A 19360-nucleotide genomic window follows, 5' to 3' on the forward strand; every position below is an offset into this window, starting at 1 on the left:
TTTAAGACTCCATTCAGACGTCCGTATGTGTTTTGCGGATCCGCGGATCTGCAAAACACATACGGACGTCTGAATGGAGCCTTACAGGGGGGTGATCAGGGAGTCTATATGGGGTGATCACCCCCCTGTAAGGCTCCAATCAGACGTCCGTATGTGTTTAGCGGATCCGCAGATCCGCAAAACACATACGGATGTCTGAATGGAGCCTTACAGGGGGGTGATCAATGACAGGGGGGTGATCAGGGAGTCTATATGGGGTGATCAGGGGTTAATAAGGGGTTAATAAGTGACAGGGGGGGTGTAGTGTAGTGGTGTTTGGTGCTACTTACAGAGCTGCCTGTGTCTTCTGGTGGTCGATCCAAGCAAAAGGGACCACCAGAGGACCAGGTAGCAGGTATATTAGACGCTGTTAACAAAACAGCGTCTAATATACCTTTTTGGGCTTAAAAAAAATCGCATCTACAGCCTGCCAGCGAATGATCGCCGCTGGCGGGCTGTAGATCCACTCGTTTACCTCCCGATCCTGTGACCGCGCGCGACGGTGTGCGCGCGTTCACAGGAATTCTCGCGTCTCGCGAGAGGAAGCGCCGATGCGTCCAGGAGGAATAACTCTGCCGCCGCGAGGACGCAATCCTGCGTTCGGCGGTCCTGAGGTGGTTAAACAAGGGCAGTATTGGACAAGTTCCATGAGTTGCCAACAGCAACTACCAGCAGACAAGAGTTGAATTTGATATCTCACTGTACCCTGACAATTTTAATATTAAGAGTTTCCTTATTGAGTGTAGATTTTAAATGGATTAAATAAAGATATATTTTTATCACTAGTTAGAGACCCCTAAAGGGATTTTTGGTCCAACAGACCGTATAGTACATTGTAAAAGATATGTTTGGCGCAAAAACAACACTGCACATCACCTAAAGTACACCATACCCACAGTGAAGCATGGTGGTGGCAGCATCATGCCAATGGGCTGTTTTTCTTCAGCTGGAACTGGGGCCTTAGTTAATCTAGAGGGAATTATGAACAGTTCCAAAAACCATTCAATATTGGCACAAACTTTCAGGCTTCTGCTAGAAAGCTGAACATGAAGAGGAACTTCATCTTTCAGCATGACAACGACCCAAAGCATACGTCCAAATCTACAAAGGAATGGCTTCACCAGAAGAAGATTAAAGTTTTGGAATGGCCCAGCCAGAGCCCAGACCTGAATCCGATTGAAAATCTGTGGGGTGATCTGAAGAGGGCTGTGCACAGGAGATGCCCTCGCAATCTGACAGATTTGGAGTGTTTTTGCAAAGAAGAGTGGGCAAATCTTGCCAAGTCCAAATGTGCCATGCTGATAGACTCATACCTAAAAACTGAGTGCTGTAATAAAATCAAAAGGTGCTTCAACAAAGTATTAGTTTAAGGGTGTGCACACTTATGCAACCATATTATTTTATTTTTATATTTTTTCTTCCCTCTACCTAAAAGATTTCAGTTTGTTTTTCAATTGATTTGTTGTACAGCTTATAGGTCACATTAAAAGGTGGAAAAAGTTCTGAAATTATTTATCTTTGTCTCATTTTTTTACAGCACAGAAACCTGACATTTTAGCAGGGGTGTGTAGACTTTTTATATCCACTGTATATCACTGGTGAGAACTACCAGTACAGAATGAGGGGAGGGGTCTCAGTAAGATGGAGGGGCCTCAATAAGCCTCTTTTTAGCTGCATTACAAACAGCAGTGTATTTATGGAGGCCTTGTGAACACCATGTATGGCCACGTTACTGCAGACTTGCTTATTTCATTTTCTGCAAAATTAAAATTCTCCAGATCAAACTGAGATCATCATTCAGTCTGAAAGTTCAGATGATTTTCTAAAAAGTTCAATAAGTTCAGCAAAGGTCTCACTTTATGGCTGTTTATAATCAAGTGCATTTAGGGCAGAGCTGTGACCTTCCACCTGAGACAGAACATTCTGCGGCATCTAGAACTGCAGAGACGTTCCTTTCTCCATCTTCAGCAGCAGAACACACATTGTGGAGCCGAATCCTCAGCTCCCCAGCTGCCACTATGTCAGCAATTAGCGTAGCCTGAAAAGGTTAGACCCAGCGCTGCACTCCGATTGATGTATTCTTACTTTCGATAGATACATTGTAACATTTCCTTGCAAAGATACATTGTAGCAAACTGTTCTCGCCGATCATCCCCCCACATTAGCCAGGCAGGACAAAGAACCATTGTCAGCGCCATTAAATTAACGCTCAATATTCTCCTGAATTCATTTTAATCACTTATTTGGAGTTAAATGACTCAGAAACAAAACCAATTTCTAGCAGAAAAAATTCTGAATGAGTATTCATCTGTTCATTTAACTTGATTAAATCTCTGGAGTCGGCTGCAATCAGGTGAAAAATTAAAGTTTGAGCCGTGAATTCATCCAGATTTGATCTAAATTTGCCCTAGAGATGTGTGTAGGGAACAGAGAGGAAAAGTGGTAGATCACAGACTGAATCTTACATAGCACTAGGAACATGGCCCCCATAAGCACAGAGGATTTCAGGAGAGGAATAATGATGTTGATATTATGAGAAGTCATAGATTGAACGCCCCCTGTGCACTGCACGAGCATCGAGCAGATCATTGCTAAGGCCTCTTGCACACTAACATTTGCTGGCCGTGCCTGTGCTGCGAACCGGAAATTGCGGTCCGCAATGCACGGGCACCGACCGTGGGCCAGCCGCATGCGGATCGCGACCCCATTCACTTGAAAAGGGTCCGTGATCCGCCCGTTCTGCAAAAAGATAGGACAAGCTCTGTAGTGCTTCCGTGGGGTTCCAATCCGTGCTTCCGCCCCGCATCCAACTTGGTTATAATGGAAAATAACGGAATCCATAAGACGGAAGTCAAAAAGGAAGCCTTTAAGGCTGGTTTCACACGGGCGTTGCGGATTGGGGCTGGATGCGTTCAGGGTGCGTTCAGTGAAACTCGCACTATTTTGCAAGCAAGTTCAGTCCGTTTTGTCTGCGGTTGCGTTTAGTTCATCAGTTTTTTCCGCGCGGGTGCAATGCGTTTTGATGCGTTTTTTACGCGCGTGATAAGAAACTGAATGTTTACAAACAACATCTCTTAGCAACCATCAGTGAAAAACGCATCGCACCCGCACATGCTTGCAGATGCAATGCGTTATTCACGCAGCCCCATTCACTTCTATGGGGCCAGGGCTGCGTAAAAAACGCAGAATATAGAACATGCTGCGATTTTCACGCAACGCAGAACTGATGCGTGAAAAACAACGCTCATGTACACAGAGCCATTGAAATGAATGGGTCAGGATTCAGTGTGGGTGCTATGCGTTCACGTCACGCATTGCACCCGCGCGGAAAACTCGCTCGTGTGAAAGGGACCTAAGAGGCATTCTGTTTTGATGCGTCATAGGCCTCATGCACACGACCATTGTGTGTTTTGCAGGCCGAAAATTGCAGATCCGCAAAACACGGATGGCACGGACAGCCATTGATATAACTGCCTATTCTTGTCCTCAAAACAGACAAGAATAGGACATGTTATATTTTTTTTGCGGACCACGGAACGGAGCAACGGATGCGGACAGCACACGGTGCGCTGTCCGCATCTTTTGCGGCCCCATTGAAGTGAATGGGTCCGCATCTGAGCCGCAAAAACTGCAGCTCGGATGCGGACCAAAACAACGGTCGTGTGCATGAGGCCTAAAAATGATTTCTTTTAACCATTCCTGCAGCATGGTCCCGGAAACCGAAGATTGCTACTTTCCTGTCTCCATCTGCCGGTCTCAGAGCACCTCTCCAGTTTCAGCGGTGAAATGCTGCTTGTGGCCACATCACCACTGAAGCCAGTCATTGGCTGGAGAGGTACAAGTGACTATGCCCATAGCCAGCCAGATGTAAACAGCGCCGGAACCAGAAGATGGAGACAGCGGGAGCGCCAGGGAGCAGGAAAGTATGAACCTTCTGTCCCAGCACCATGCTGCAGGAACATGTTAAAAATATTTTTTTATCGGGAAATCTCTACGTTCCTACTACACTGCACGATATTCAGGACAATTACTGGGAACAAGTGTTCATAGGAGCGCTCATTCCTGATATCTGGCCGGTATAATCGTGCCGCTGATCAGCTGATAAACAAGGAATCACTCATTTGTCGGCTGATTTGCATATTTTATTTGGATGAAAGATGTACAATAATCGTCAGCACATCTCCCCGTGTAATCAGGAATGTGCTACCGATTATCGATAGAACTGAATGAAGGAGGAATGACGAGCACTGATTAACGCTTTTTTTTTTTTTGCGGCCCCTTGAAATAGAGTGATGTGACAATGTGGCCCCCAGACCAAAAAAGGTTGTGCACCCCTGCTCTCTAGACTAATGTATTTTCACCTGTGTTGATACATTGTAGCAAAGTATCATGAGAGAAGAGAGATTTGTGCTGCAGATGTGTTTATCTCACTTATGATTGTCCAGCCTGGATACAATTGTAACTAATCAGTTGCAAAACTAGATCAGAAGCCCCTCATGAATATTGGACTTTGCTTTTATGCCTTGCATAATGATATTGAATTCTAGAATCTTCTTGGTTGCTATTGACCACACTAGATTTTCTGAAAACCTTTTTTTTTTTTTACCTTGTCACTCCCCCCACCCTGTTAGCCACGTCTGAGGTTTCCTTTTTTCTTTCTCATTAGATTCCGGATACCATTAAATGAGCAAAATAAGAGCTTGGAGAAAACCACATCAATGAGGGATGACTGGGTATCAATCCTGCAGGATCTCTGCCTGCAAAAAAATGATCAACTCCCTCTACCTGCTGTCTATGAGGACTTGGAGATGGATAAGGAGGAGGTGATCTACAATCAACATAACCCTAATACTCAGTGTCTCAAGATGGAGGACCCTCTCCAGATTTATGAGGAGGTTCCATTACAACCTTTAGTTCTAGAGAATCAGACAAGTATAGAGGCTACAGAGAAGAGACCATGCTTCCCAGCTTCTCCTCAGGTCACTACTCTTTGTCCCATCTTACCTCCTTCATTACCAGTCAAAATCCGAATAGTGACCCCCAGCCCTACACTGACCAAAACCAAAGCATTCCACTGGAACATTGTACCACTGGAAAAGGTAAGGGGCAGGGTTCTTTTTACAGGTATCAGACCATCTCTAAAATTTAGAGACTTAACTTGAAGCATCTCAGCCCCAATGCAAAATCTGTACCAAGGGATCCCACCTACCATGTGCCATTTATAATAATGGGAGCTTCTTAGGTGGCTTCTAGGAGGGACCTCAACATTTTCAAGATATAGCTTTGCTGTCAGTGAATAAGAACATTATCCAGTCTGCTCTATAAGCTAAACATAGCAGCAAATGTAGAAATATTTCTGGTAGTTTTCTGCAATATATATCAGTCTCTAGTCCAATATGTTTAGCTCACAGAACATTGTCATATTGACATATAGTTTAATCCAGTTCTCAGCTGACTGCAGGATTAGCTAAGTACAGGGTTACTGCCTCTGAATGTAAACAGCAGTGTTCTTCGTTACTGACTGCAGAGTACAGATGAGCGAATCAATTCTACCCAATTGAAATTTGTCCTCCATCAGCTTTCTTCTCCTTTAGGAAGGTAAGCTAATTTGCATATCTTTTCCCCAGAAACCCAGAGCAATGGTGTCTGGCCTATAAGTTTCCTTATGCATACTAGGTGCTCTCCCTAAGGAGAATTAGTACTCCCCCCTGTATCCCAACCAATGCCTCTCACCTAGCGAAGGCTACTTTTACACTAGTGTTTCTATTTTCCGTTATTGAGACCCATCATAGGGTCTAACGCTTCAGTTTTATCCCCATTCATTATCAATGAGGACAAAACTTAACTGAACAGAACGGAATGCTCCAAAAATGCATTCCGTTCTGTTTGGTTAAATTCGCAAACCGCAGCATGCTGTGGTTTTCTATCCGTCATGGGATGTGGAGCACAATAGAAAACAGATCCATCCCCTATTGACTTTCAATGGCGTTCATGATGGATGATGTTAAAGATAATACAAACGGATCCGTTCATAACAGATGCAGATGGTTGTATTATTAGTAACGGAAGCGTTTTTGCTGAATCCTGCCGGATCCAGCAAAAACGTAGCCTTAGCCAGTTCTTTCTGCTCTGCACTGATTTCAAGGCCTTTTTAAAAGGATAAGCAATGACTTATTAGATTCATACCTAACATCTGACAGCATGATAGGCTTTTTGTTCCTTTTGGAAGGAATTTTAATTTGAATATGCAGATGAGGCTTGTTTTAGCTGTATGGCTACTTGCGCAGATGATTATCTGCCTCTCTATTGAATCGTACCCGAATCAAAAAAAAAATTATAGATACATTTTTGAGAAATTTGCTCATCCTTACTGCAGGGATCTCAAAAAGGGTGAAGCATTAAAATATAAAGAGGGACCTTTACTAAAGCATTTACGCATTTACATTTTTCCAAAGTGATGAGAAAAAGGGAAAGGCTTTGTGCAGCCCGCCAGATCTACTATAACTTTCGCCTGAAACTCGCTTGAGTTATAGCTAAAGTATACGCAGCCTCTGGTTGGCTTACATTGAGACAGATTTTTACACCAGAATTATGGTGCACATTTGGTGCAAAATGGTGCACCTTAGGCAGTGGCATAACTAGAACTGACTGGGCCCACAGCAAATTTTTGAATGGGGGCCCTCTTAGTCCCCTTAATGCAGACTTCACACTGGACCAAAAAAAAAAAAAACTCTTCTCCTCCTATGGGCACCTCCACTTTATGTGCATCACTGTACCCTGGCAAGCTCTACACTGTGACCTGATGTTTCACAGCATCAGGTCATAGTGTGCTCCTGTGGACATTATGTCCCATCCTGAAGTTATGCGCTGCCAGGTCTTACTGCAGTTCAGGTGCCCATAGAATAACAGGGAGCCGTGAGTAATACCAGTGCTCGGACTAGGTGCACTATACTCACCGCTCCCTGGGCCCTGAAAATAAATACATTTTTCCTTCTCCTGGGTCTGCTTACATGGTAGCTACCCTCCTGACATTAGACCCCTCCCCTTCTCACTTAAGTTCTGCCTTTCCGCTAAGCTATGCCCCCTTTTCAAGCATGATGGGGGGGGGGGAATGTAAAAAACTTAAATGCACCAAATTGCACTACTTTTTGGGTCAGACCCATCAGTAAATCTAGGCCAGTGAGTGTTTTTGTAATATTCTAATAGCATTACAGCTATATAATATTCCCTCAATTTTGTTCCAAAATCTGATGGAGGTTATTATAATATGAATGAGAGACAACTTCATACTCAACATGCTCCTATGGAGGTGATGTCAGGGGGCACTAGCATTTGGCCATATAATGTAATTTTAAGCCATGAATGTAACTGGCTAATGTATATTTCCTTTAGATTAACAAGTCCATGTGGGGCCAGAACTCAAAAACGCAAGAACTTCAAAAGAAGATTGATGCTCAGAGAATTCTACATCAGTTTCAAACCAGTCACTCCTCTTTTGCTGTAGAATCGGACATCACAAAGCATTCGAATATCCTGTTAGACCAGAAGATTGCACATAACTTTAGTAAGGAATCAATGTACAGTACATCATTTTTCACGTTTACTTTTTTTAATGCTCACCTTGCCTATCTCTGTTGGCGTTCCATCGGTGGCGGGATCCCCGCTGCTTTCTAACTTCTGCTTCTGTCTCAACAAAGCAGTAAATGGCTGGGAATGCCAGTCTGTCATTCACTGGCTGTAGTATTGACCCATCTCAGCCAGTGATTGGCTGAGTGGCTATCCCAGTCGTTTCCTGCTGTGCCAAGACAGGAGCAGGAAGTGGAGTACAATAGACACCCTGGCACCAACCTAATGGCAACAAAAGGGGATTGGTGAGATCAGCATAAGTTATTAATGATATTTTTTTGCAGCATGAGCAGATTTTTTTTGCTCTGGATTACCCCTTATAATGGGGAGATGTGCCAGAGAACAAGCAATGCTGGGAGAGTTCGGGTCTGAAGCTATAGGACTGTGATTGCAGGCTGTCACTTAGGATCAGTACAGGATAAGTAATGTAATTCATGTGCACACTAACTCAACCAGCAGAATTGTGAGTGAAGCTCTGGAATATAGTACAGGATGTAACTCAGGATCGGCACATCTCTCCGGCAGGCTGTTCTGGCAGGAAATGCTAAGAATCGTCCGGACAAAAACTGTTGCATGCAGCAGATTTTGTCCAACTAAATCCCGGCATATTTGACAGGGAGCAACCGGAACTCCGCCAAATCCCATTATAGTCAATGGGGTCCAGCGGGCAGATGGCACTATCCAGCAATCCTGGAGTCAGAGAACAGCCTGCCGACGAGCTATGCCAAGATGTGAAACTAGCCCTAGTAATATAATGTATTTACATACTGACTTCACCAGTAGAATAATGAGTGCAGCTCTGCAGTATAATACAGGCTGTAACTCAGGATCAGTACAGGGTAATTAATGTATGTAATGTATACAATAAATCCACCAGCACAAGTGTGAGTGCAGCTGTGGAGTATAATGCAAGATTTAAAGGGTTTCTGTCACCCCACAAAACTCATTATTTTTTTTTGGGATAGTTAGATTCCTTATAGGGCGATATAGGAGAATATAATAGTCTTACTTACTTTCATGCGGCCGATTCTTTATAAAACGAAGTTTTATAATATGTAAATGAGGGCTCTACCAGCAAGTAGGGCGTCTACTTGCTGGTAGCCGCAGCAGCAATCCGCCCCCTCGCCGTGTTGATTGACAGGGCCAGCCGTGATCTCCTCCTCCGGCCGGCCCTGTCAGTAATTCAAAAATCGCGCGCCTCTGGTCATTCGGCGCAGGCGCTCTGAGATGAGGAGGCTCGTCTCCTCAGCACCCCCTCAGTGCGCCTGCGCCGATGACGTCTTCTCTTTCGGTGATGTCATCGGCGCAGGCGCACTGAGGAGACGAGCCTCCTCATCTCAGAGCGCCTGAGCCGAATGACCAGAGGCGCGCGATTTTTGAATTACTGACAGGGCCGGCCGGAGGAGGAGATCCCGGCTGGCCCTGTCAATCAACACGGCGAGGGGGCGGATTGCTGCTGCGGCTACCAGCAAGTAGATGCCCTACTTGCTGGTAGAGCCCTCATTTACATATTATAAAACTACGTTTTATAAAGAATCGGCCGCATGAAAGTAAGTAAGACTATTATATTCTCCTATATCGCCCTATAAGGAATCTAACTATCCAAAAAAAAAAAAATGAGTTTTGTGGGGTGACAGAAACCCTTTAACTCAGGATCAGTGCAGGATAAGTAATCAAATGCATATTAACAGCGACTCCACCAGCAGAATAGAGAGTGCAGCTCTGGAGTATAATACCGGATATGACTCAGGATCATTGCAGGAAAAGTAATGTAATATACACAGTGACTCAGCCAAAAAAATAGCGAATGCAGCTCTGGTGTATAATACAGAATGTACGTTAACCCAGGATCAGTACAGCATAAGTAATGGATTGTATGTACACAGTGACGCTACCAGCAGAATAGTGATTGCAGCTCTGGAGTATAATGCAGGACCTAACTCGGGATCAGTACAGGATATGTAATGTATATATATATACAATAACTCCACCAGCAGAATACAGTACAGTACAGGATAAGTAATGTATGTACACGGTGACTCTACCAGCAGAATAGTGAGTGCAGCCCTATAATACAGGCTGTCACTTTGAATCAGTAAAAGATAAATAATACAATGCAATGTATCCTTGCTAACCCGATGTGCTCAGAGAATATCTTTTCTTCCCTTCATAGATATAATCTTAAAACGTTTTCACATGGAGCCAGAGCAGTTGAATGAGAAGTTATTGATCATACGGGAGTGTAATGGAGGTTTATCTGATGAACATCTGACCAACCTCAGAAGGTGAGTTCTTAAAGACGTTATCCCATCACTATTCACTAATGGAAAAAATGAGAATGAGACATCATATAGCACATGACAACCTCTTTCTAACAAAGCTAGATCCAGCTCTGTACCTCACATGGACACAGAGATCTCCCCATTCATTTCTCTGCTAGATTTATATCAAGCTGACAGCTCAAGGGGAGTGTCTTTTGTGCTGCAGCTAAGGGGGCGTGTCCATGCTCTCCCTATCACAGCTCAGGAGGCAGTTGAAGGATGAAACTGAGCATGTGCGGCCATCTCAGTGAGCTGGACAAAGATATAAAAACAAAAAGCAGGTGGCGCTATACAGATACATTGGATAGCTCAGTGGCTATGCAATTTTTTTTTATTACATACAATTAAAAAAGTATTCAAATCCAAGTGCTGGTTTGAACACTATAGAATATTTTTTTGTGGGACAAACCCTTTAACCCCAAACAGATGATTTTGGGGAGTGAAGGATCGGGCAAAGTGATCTTTTTATTCTTCTGGGATTCAACCTGCCATCAGAAGTGTCTGGCAGCGGCTTTCTCCCCTTTCCTTATTGAACGTGTATGTACATGGGGAGTAGGGAGGGAGTCAAAGGAGATTGCTTTCGACTGAACGACAGTTTCCCCAACATCTATTGAATGTGTATGGCAGCCTTTAGAATTATCTCTAGTGGAGTTTCCCTAATACGCCAAATACAATATATTCAGAAATTTTCCAGACACTTTCACTTTTTTCATATTTTGTTATGTTGCGGCCTTGTGCTACAATTTTAAAAAAAATCTAGTTTTCTTAATTTGCACTCGATACCCCAAAGTGACAAAGAATTTTGGAAATTTTAGAAATTTATTGAAAAGCAAAAACTAAAGTTTAGCACGGGCATACGAATTCAGACCATTTTCTATGACACTTAAAATCTAGCTCTGGGGTCTCCCCTTTCTCTTGCTCATCTTTGACATGTTTCTACACCTTGGAGTCCAACTGTGGTTAGACATGATTTGGAAAGGCCCACTCTTTTCTATATAAGGTCTCACAGCTGACAATGCATATCACAGCAAAAACCAAGCCGTGAGGAGGAAAAAACAGCATATAGAGCTCAGAGACAGGATTGTGTGAAGGCATAGATCTGGAGAAGCACAGTGGCCTCCAAAATTATTAAACAGAAGAAGTTTAAAACAACCAGTACACTTCCTAGAGCTGGCTGTCCCACCAAACTAGGTAATGCAGGGAGAATAACTTGGTAAGAGAGCTGACCAAGAACCCAATGGTCACTCTGGATGAGCTCCAAAGATACTGTGTGCAGATGGGAAAAAAATGTCTAAAAGGTGAACCATCACTGCAGCACTCCATTAATTTGGCTTTATGGCAGAGTAGCCCGATGGAGGCCTCTCTTCAGGAAAAGACACATGAGAGTCGGCCTGGAGTTTGCAGAAAAGCACCTGAAGGACTCTCAAACTGTGAGAAACAAGATTTTCTGGTCTGATGAAACCAAGATTGAACTATTTGACCTTAATTCTGAGTGTCATGTCTGGATGAAACCAGGCACTGCTCATCGCCTGCAGAATACCATGAAATATGGTGAAGGCATTATCATGCTGTGGGGGTGTTTTTCAGTGGCTGGAAAGGTAGACTGGCTAGAGCTGATCCAGAGTGCTCTTGACCTCAGGTTGGGCTTACCATCCCAACAAGACAGTGACACAGAGCAAAACACCTGCAACCTAAATAAGTCACAAAAATAACATTACAAGCTCCTTAAATCTTCTCCTCCTGAGTTTTCAGCCAGCAGCCAATAAAAACTGAACCTCCCATTATCCCAACAGCAAAGCCCCCTACAGCTTCCAGCTGCTTAGTCCCCTTTCGGCTGGGTTCACATCCGGTGCAGGAACAGACTGCCGGAGTTCACCATAGCAGGATACCATCGTGCACCGCTGGATCCCCATTCCAAGTAATGGGATCCGGCAGCTTTCCGGCATATATGCCAACCTTTGGCCAGACAAAAAATGGTGCGTGTAGATTTTTTTTCTCTATCTGAAAGCAGACATGTAGGCTGGATGCAGTGACTGGATTACAGTGCCGGAGTTCACAATGCAGATGTGAACCCGGCCTTAAAGGCATGGTTATCCTGAGTGTTTTTTCCTTGTGTTTTTTTTTTTACAGATATGTTCCTACTGCAAAGGATCGAAGCATGTATTTAGGTTATAAAGGTTCCCCAGCAGAGCTGCACATTGTGGATCAGTTTATGCTGCAGGTATGGAGAGATATTTATACATGATGTATCTATGGTAACAGGGAGATATGATGTAAAGCTTTTAAAACTTGTTACAATAGTCTAAAGTTGTTTGATACAAAAGTAACAATATAAAGACTTACTGATCACACCCATTTGTTTTAAATTGACAGTAACCAAAGCTGTTAGTATCTATCTGCTACTGGGAAAGTGAAAGCAAACATGTCACAGTTCCCCCAAGATATAATCCATCTACAGAATTGAATGGCCTGAGAACTGCATTGTGATTGTTGTCACTGTATGTGACTTCATTTCATTTCCTCACCATTTTCAAGATCCCTGCCTACTCTCAGTGAATGGGACCTGTTTTGTTTATTCTCTGAGGCTGGAAGTCCATATATTTTCATATTTTATTCCCAGAAACTCAGGGAAGCATTGACTGGCTTCCTAAACTCCTCACACATACTTCACACACACCATAAGAAGAAATGGTACCCCAACCAAGGCCTCTCAGGCAGCCAAGCTAATTTTATTTTTTGTTAAAGGGTAGTTACCCAAAAAGACCTGGGTTCCTGTATGAGACACTGGTCTTTTTCTCTTCTCTTCTATCTCTCCTCTCCTCTTCTCTTCTGTCTCTCCCCTTTTGTGAAAGGAATCACAAAAACTTTTGGTTTGCTAAAATCTAAACTTTTTGGGAAATTCTGCACGAATTGGTAAAATTGACTCACTCATTCTTATAATATTCCATTCTTACCTTAAAAGTCCAGAGGTGACCAATGCCTTCTGGAACATGACAGGGTCTACATAGCTGAGAGCCATCACACTCAGGTGGCATCTTCAAATAATCTCTCATCATTTCTTATAGATGTGCAAGATCCCAGATCTGTGCCCCCGACTTGATGCTTTACTAGCAATAAGAGAGCTGCCATTGTATATGAAAGATATACAGCCGGTAAGTGGGGGCAGTGGCATTCATATCACATGTTCAATCTGGCCTGTTGCAGTGGGGCCCAGAAGGATGCTGTCACCTTAAAAGCAGCTTCCCACTGTCTATCAGATTGCACGTAAGGGACTGAACTATTACAGCTCCTATAGGGATTGTCTCTCAACCCTTTTAATCACACTATCTTTTTTATGCCATCATCAGGGATTCAGCTCAAATATAGAACCATGTGGAACCATGAGTCTCCCTGGTCTGTATCCACTGGTTTATTAACCATAAATAGTCTATGGTGTCCAGTGATTTTATTCCCCTTCCCTTTTGATTGTGGTTCAGTGTTCTGGTGTCTTGGTACTGTTCTACAGTCCTTTATAACTGTTAGTTTGAGTCCATCAAGACTAGTAGTTTAGTGCCCCAATTCCTCATAACTAGTTATTGTGTGTCCTAGTCCTTCATGATTGGTAGTTTGGTGCCCCATTCCTTTGTGATTGTGGTTCAGTGTTCTGGTGTCATGGTACTGTGGACCCTGAAATCCATGGTGAGGTTTGGTGTCACATGACTAGTAATTTGGTACCTTTGTCTTTGAATAAGCAATTATAAAAGTGGGTGAATGAGATGTCTAGGCCTCAGTGTTTGCCACTTCTGCTCAATTTTTGTTCCCTCACAGAGATGCCTCTATGCCTGAACCTCACACCCTCTATCACTTTATTCCATATTGTCTTCCCATGGTGTACTGAATGTCTTATTGTGTTATCCTTTCTGCAGCTGATTGTATCATATCTACTATGTAGGATAAATGAGACACATTTTATAATCTATGATGAATGAAAGACAATATGTTTTTTTGTTTGCAGCTCATATCACAGAAGATCAAATCTTGTAAGCAGCTGCTCCACAGCCAGGCCTTCCCAGCAGTACTTGCATACATCCTGGCCATGGGCAACTGTCTTAATGAAAGGACAGGCAAAGGGAGAGCCAAGGGGTTCCAGCTGTCCACCCTGACAAAAGTTCGTATGATACTTGATCTCTCTGAGTATTTTAAGTTCCCTCTGGTCCTCAAACGGTGGCACTTTTCAACTGAAATGACAGTACATTCTAGGTATCATTTCGATTTGAGATGGTTTCCTCACCATTGTAAGGACAATGAGCTATATGGTTATAAAAATTATGACCAGAAATAGATACTAGTGAAATAAATCCTCAAATTAGGAGGTGGAACTGAAGCTTTGGGGTCCACAACTGTGTCAGAGCCCAGGTCCTTTGAAGGATCCTTAGGTAATCTGGTGGGTGAGTCCAACAGTGGTCATTACCAACAACATTATTTAAAGGTGCCAATACCTTTCCTATTATACTTTGTTGCTAAGGTTCACAAAGGGTTATATGTAAGATAGACCATAGACTGGACAATTCTGGATTCTTGGCCTTTAACCCTTGCCCAGCCATAATGAATCATTAATCTACGGTCAAGTTTCTCCATTCAGTGTTTAGACCATATTTTAAGTAAATTTTTTGACTAAATAATATTTCTTGCACCACCACCAAGGAAAGATGGATAGATGGGGCTGCATTGGCTAGTGACGTCATGGACAAATTTCAATGGGCTGGTCAAGTTATAATATCACGAGGTTGGCTACTGCCAAAAACTATTCAGTGTCTCAACATTCAGGACTTGAGTGTCACTGAAGACCCATAGGTTTGTGCATTATGTGGCATTGCTAATACTGCTCCTCATCTGTGCAGACATTACATTAGTTATACACAATTGCAATAAGAATGGGCACAGTCTACGTACAAGTCACAACTTCTGCTTCATAACATGATATGATAGCCCTCCTTTTTCTGCATGCAGTGATTGGTTCCCAGAAATTTAAATGTCAGCTGTGCTGACCAATCCATGCTGATGACTAGTATCTCAGTGTACATCACTGTACATTGCAGCCACATGCATAGCTAGTCCTTTCTGGTAGTGAAACAGTAGTGACCGGCAGGCGGACACCCCAATAACAGTAGACTTAAACAGCTTATTCACCCCAATTTGAAAATCAAGGCCTAATAGAATTGCTTATTTATTAAACAAGGTGGATACCCCAGTAACTGTAAAACTAGACAGATTATTCACCCAATTTGAGAATCAAGGTGTAAAAGAATTGTTTATCTATTAAACTAGGTGGACACAGTTTAACCCCTTCCCGACCACCATACGGCTATTTATGTTGGTGGTTGGTACACCAGAGCAGAGCAGATGCCATAGCCACGGTTTGCATGCTGTTTCATACAGTAGGCACCCGCTGCTAATGTCTGCGACCACAGCATCTGAACGCTGAAAACTCGGAAGAGCGCAGTTCTGGGTGTGCTTTGGCTCCCTCCAGTGGAGATGGGGGCACTGGAGTGTGTTAGCAGCAGCCCCTGTCCTCCTGTGTGAGAAGAGGCTGCTGTTCAGTCATTTCTATGGGGCCCCTGGGCTCCATAGAAACACAGTAAAATCTTCATAGACTCCAATATAATATATTGGAGTCTATGAGAAAAGCAATACAATGATTGCTTGTTATAGTTCCCTATGGGAGTTTAGAAAGTTTCCTATGGAAACTATAAAAACAAATATATATATATATATATATATATATATATATATATATATATATATATATATAGGATAAAAGAATTCCGCAGCACATCCAAGTGGTAAAGAAGTATAAGAAGCTTTATTCATCAAGCATGCGACGTTTCAATCCTCTCAATGGGATTTTTCTCAAGCAGTGACTTTTATCCTACATTTTTGGAGGTGGATCGCCTACTCAGCCGCTGGCACTCCGACTGTACTATATAGATAGTGGTGCTGCCCACATTCCTCTTTTTTATTTATATATATATATATATATATATATATATATATATATACAGTCGTGGCCAAAAGTTTTGAGAATTACATAAATATTGGAAAAGTTGCTGCTTAAGTTTTTATAATAGCAATTTGCATATGCTCCAGAATGTTATGAAGAGTGATCAGATGAATTGCATAGTCCTTCTTTGCCATGAAAAATAACTTAATCCCAAAAAAACCTTTTCACTGCATTTCATTGCTGTCATTAAATGACCTGCTGAGATCATTTCAGTAATCGTCTTGTTAACTCAGGTGAGAATGTTGACGAGCACAAGGCTGGAGATCATTATGTCAGGCTGATTGGGTTAAAATGGCAGACTTGACATGTTAAAAGGAGGGTGATGCTTGAAATCATTGTTCTTCCATTGTTAACCATGGTGACCTGCAAAGAAACGCGTGCAGCCATCATTGCGTTGCATAAAAATGGCTATACCGGCAAGGATATTGTGGCTACTAAGATTGCACCTCAATCAACAATTTATAGGATCATCAAGAACGTCAAGGAAAGAGGTTCAATTCTTGTTAAGAAGGCTTCAGGGCGTCCAAGAAAGTCCAGAAAGCGCCATGATCGTCTCCTAAAGAGGATTCAGCTGCGGGATCGGAGTGCCACCAGTGCAGAGCTTGCTCAGGAATGGCAGCAGGCAGGTGTGAGCGCATCTGCACGCACAGTGAGGCAAAGACTTTTGGAAGATGGCCTGGTGTCAAGAAGGGCAGAAAAAAGAAGCTACTTCTCTCCAAAAAAAACATCAGGGACAGATTGATCTTCTGCAGAAAGTATGGTGAATGGACTGCTGAGGACTGGGGCAAAGTCATATTCTCCGATGAAGCCTCTTTCCGATTGTTTGGGGCATCTGGAAAAAGGCTTGTCCGGAGAAGAAAAGGTGAGCGCTACCATCAGTCCTGTGTCATGCCAACAGTAAAGCAATCCAACAATCCAACAACAGTTTGGTGAAGAACAATGCATTTTCCAGCACGATGGAGCACTGTGCCATAAGGCAAAAGTGATAACTAAGTGGCTCGGGGACCAAAACGTTGACATTTTGGGTCCATGGCCTTAATCTTAATCCCATTGAGAACTTGTGGTCAATCCTCAAGAGGCGGGTGGACAAACAAAAACCCACTAATTCTGACAAACTCCAAGAAGTGATTATGAAAGAATGGGTTGCTATCAGTCAGGAATTGGCCCAGAAGTTGATTGAGAGCATGCCCAGTCGAATTGCAGAGGTGAAAAAGAAGGGCCAACACTGCAAATACTGACTCTTTGCATAAATGTCATGTAATTGTCGATAAAAGCCTTTGAAACGTATGACGTGCGTGTAATTATATTTCACTACATCACAGAAACAACTGAAACAAATATCTAAAAGCAGTTTAGCAGCAAACTTTGTGAAAACTAATATTTGTGTCATTCTCAAAACTTTTGGCCACGACTGTGTATATATATATATATATATATATATATATAAAAATTCAAACCACCCCCCTTTTCCCAAAACAAAAAAAATTAAATAATTAAAATATACACATCATAGGTAGGTATCCTGGAGTGCAAAAATGTCCGTACTATTAAAATATAAAAAATTTAATCCCGTACGGAAAATGGCAAAGCGGAAAAACAAGTCAAAATGGGCGATTCGTTGTTTTTTGGTCGCTTCTCTGTCCACAGAAAATTAAATAAAAAGTGATCAAAAAGTCATACATACCCCCAAAATGGTATCACTGAAAAGTACAGATCCCCCACAAAAAAATTGTGTTCACACAGCTCTGCACACATAAATATAAAAAAGTTATAGGGCTCAGAATATGGAGACTAAAAGAAAAAAAAATATTTAATTTTTTATTTTTTTTTTCATAAAAAAAAACCCACAATAAAAAATACACATATGTGGTATTTCCAGATTCATACTGACCTGGAGAATGAAAGTAACTGGCCAGTTTTATGGTATCGGGAACGCCGTAAAAAAAAAACCCAAAAAACTGTTGTGGCTTCGCGGTTTTTTCCCGCTCCCCTCAACAATTATATGCAGCCAAAAATAGTGCCATTAGTGGCTGGGAGTAAAAAACGAAAAAAAAGGAAAATTGCCCGGTCATGAAAGGCTTAAATAGATACCTCTGTGCCCTGTAAAGGGATTGATGCAAACTGGATCCCTTTAGCTTCAGATTACAGTCCCTGCACTGTCCTTGCAGTCTCCCTATGCTCTCCCTACAGTGTGTAAAAACTCTCCCTATGATTTCCCTACACTGTCCCTGCAGTCTCCCTATTCAATATTACCCAATTAAAAGCTTTTAGCAACACTGTCTCTAGCACTTGTCACGTTTATGGGTGATCTCGCGTTCCTGTGCTTCTTAGTTTCACGTAACACGTGTAACACGTGTAGCCGCCATTTTAGGAAAAAACAGATTTATTACCACGAAGCGCGAAAAAATTCGGATTAGTTGCGAATCAAATTTTTCCTAAACTTTGGATCGAATTCCATTTCAGATGCTTCAATTCGCTCAACACTACTGATGACTTTTGTTTGCGCACCCCTGGTCTGGATGTAGGTCCTCTCCATGTTGTCAGAGTGCTTCTCTTGGTCTCCATGATGGTCATGAAGCAGGAGTGGATCTGGATCATTTACGCCGTAATGGGCATCATATTTGGTGTGTTGGTGTCCTCGCTGGATAGAGGAGGAAAATTACGGAGGTGTTGATTAGGTTTCTAAACAATTGATAAATCAATCTTCCTCACTGTCCAAACTCGTGTTTTAATTGGTTTCTCATCCTTTAAGAAGGAAATCAGATTATAGGATGCTTATAATCTGATTTGCCCCTTAAAAGATGAGAAACCAGTACAAACATATTGAACACGAGTTTGGAGAGTGCGGAAATTTCAATTTTCAATTGATTTTCCTGGCTTGAAATGTGACCTTTGAGCAGTTTATAGATTATTAAAGAAACTCCCCAGTTTATTATTATAGACCCGATCAGAGCTGAGATGACTTCTAGGTATAGAGGAAAGCTAGTATCCTCTTTTCCCCAAGACCGACCTTCTCAAAGTTGCTGCAGGGACCCTCATATTCAATCATCTGGTACTGTAGCATGTTGCTGCTATGCGAGCAGGTAATATTTGAATGTATCCGTACGGTGGGCCCCCAAAATAAATTTTACTGGTGGACCCTAGGCAACCCAGCCTGACACTGCCTTTGAGAAGCCTGAACTGCTGCCATTGGGAGCTGTCAGGTAAGGGCAATAAAACCTCTTAGGGGCAAAGCCAATTTTGTGAGTAAAATTTTTGTTTTCCCCTCCCTGTCGTCTGAGTTATAACTTTTAGAATTTTATGCCAACATAGCCAGTGCTTGTTTTGCAGGACC

At 42.5% G+C, this 19360-nt stretch overlaps 1 protein-coding gene across 2 annotated transcripts in view; it reads left to right on the top strand.

Moving 5' to 3' along the window:
• The window catches only part of LOC121005103 (disheveled-associated activator of morphogenesis 1-like), a 314210-nt gene that overhangs the window by 170110 nt on the left and 124740 nt on the right, over positions 1-19360 (top strand). For both annotated transcript variants that reach the window (XM_040437659.1, XM_040437660.1), the window contains exons 7-12: positions 4706-5138; positions 7432-7603; positions 9839-9950; positions 12117-12207; positions 13052-13138; positions 13981-14133. In XM_040437659.1, the coding sequence (XP_040293593.1) occupies positions 4706-5138; positions 7432-7603; positions 9839-9950; positions 12117-12207; positions 13052-13138; positions 13981-14133 (1048 nt within the window). The remainder of the gene's footprint in view (positions 1-4705; positions 5139-7431; positions 7604-9838; positions 9951-12116; positions 12208-13051; positions 13139-13980; positions 14134-19360) is intronic.

Source organism: Bufo bufo, chromosome 6, assembly GCF_905171765.1.
Source record: "Bufo bufo chromosome 6, aBufBuf1.1, whole genome shotgun sequence".
Lineage (NCBI taxonomy): Eukaryota > Metazoa > Chordata > Amphibia > Anura > Bufonidae > Bufo > Bufo bufo.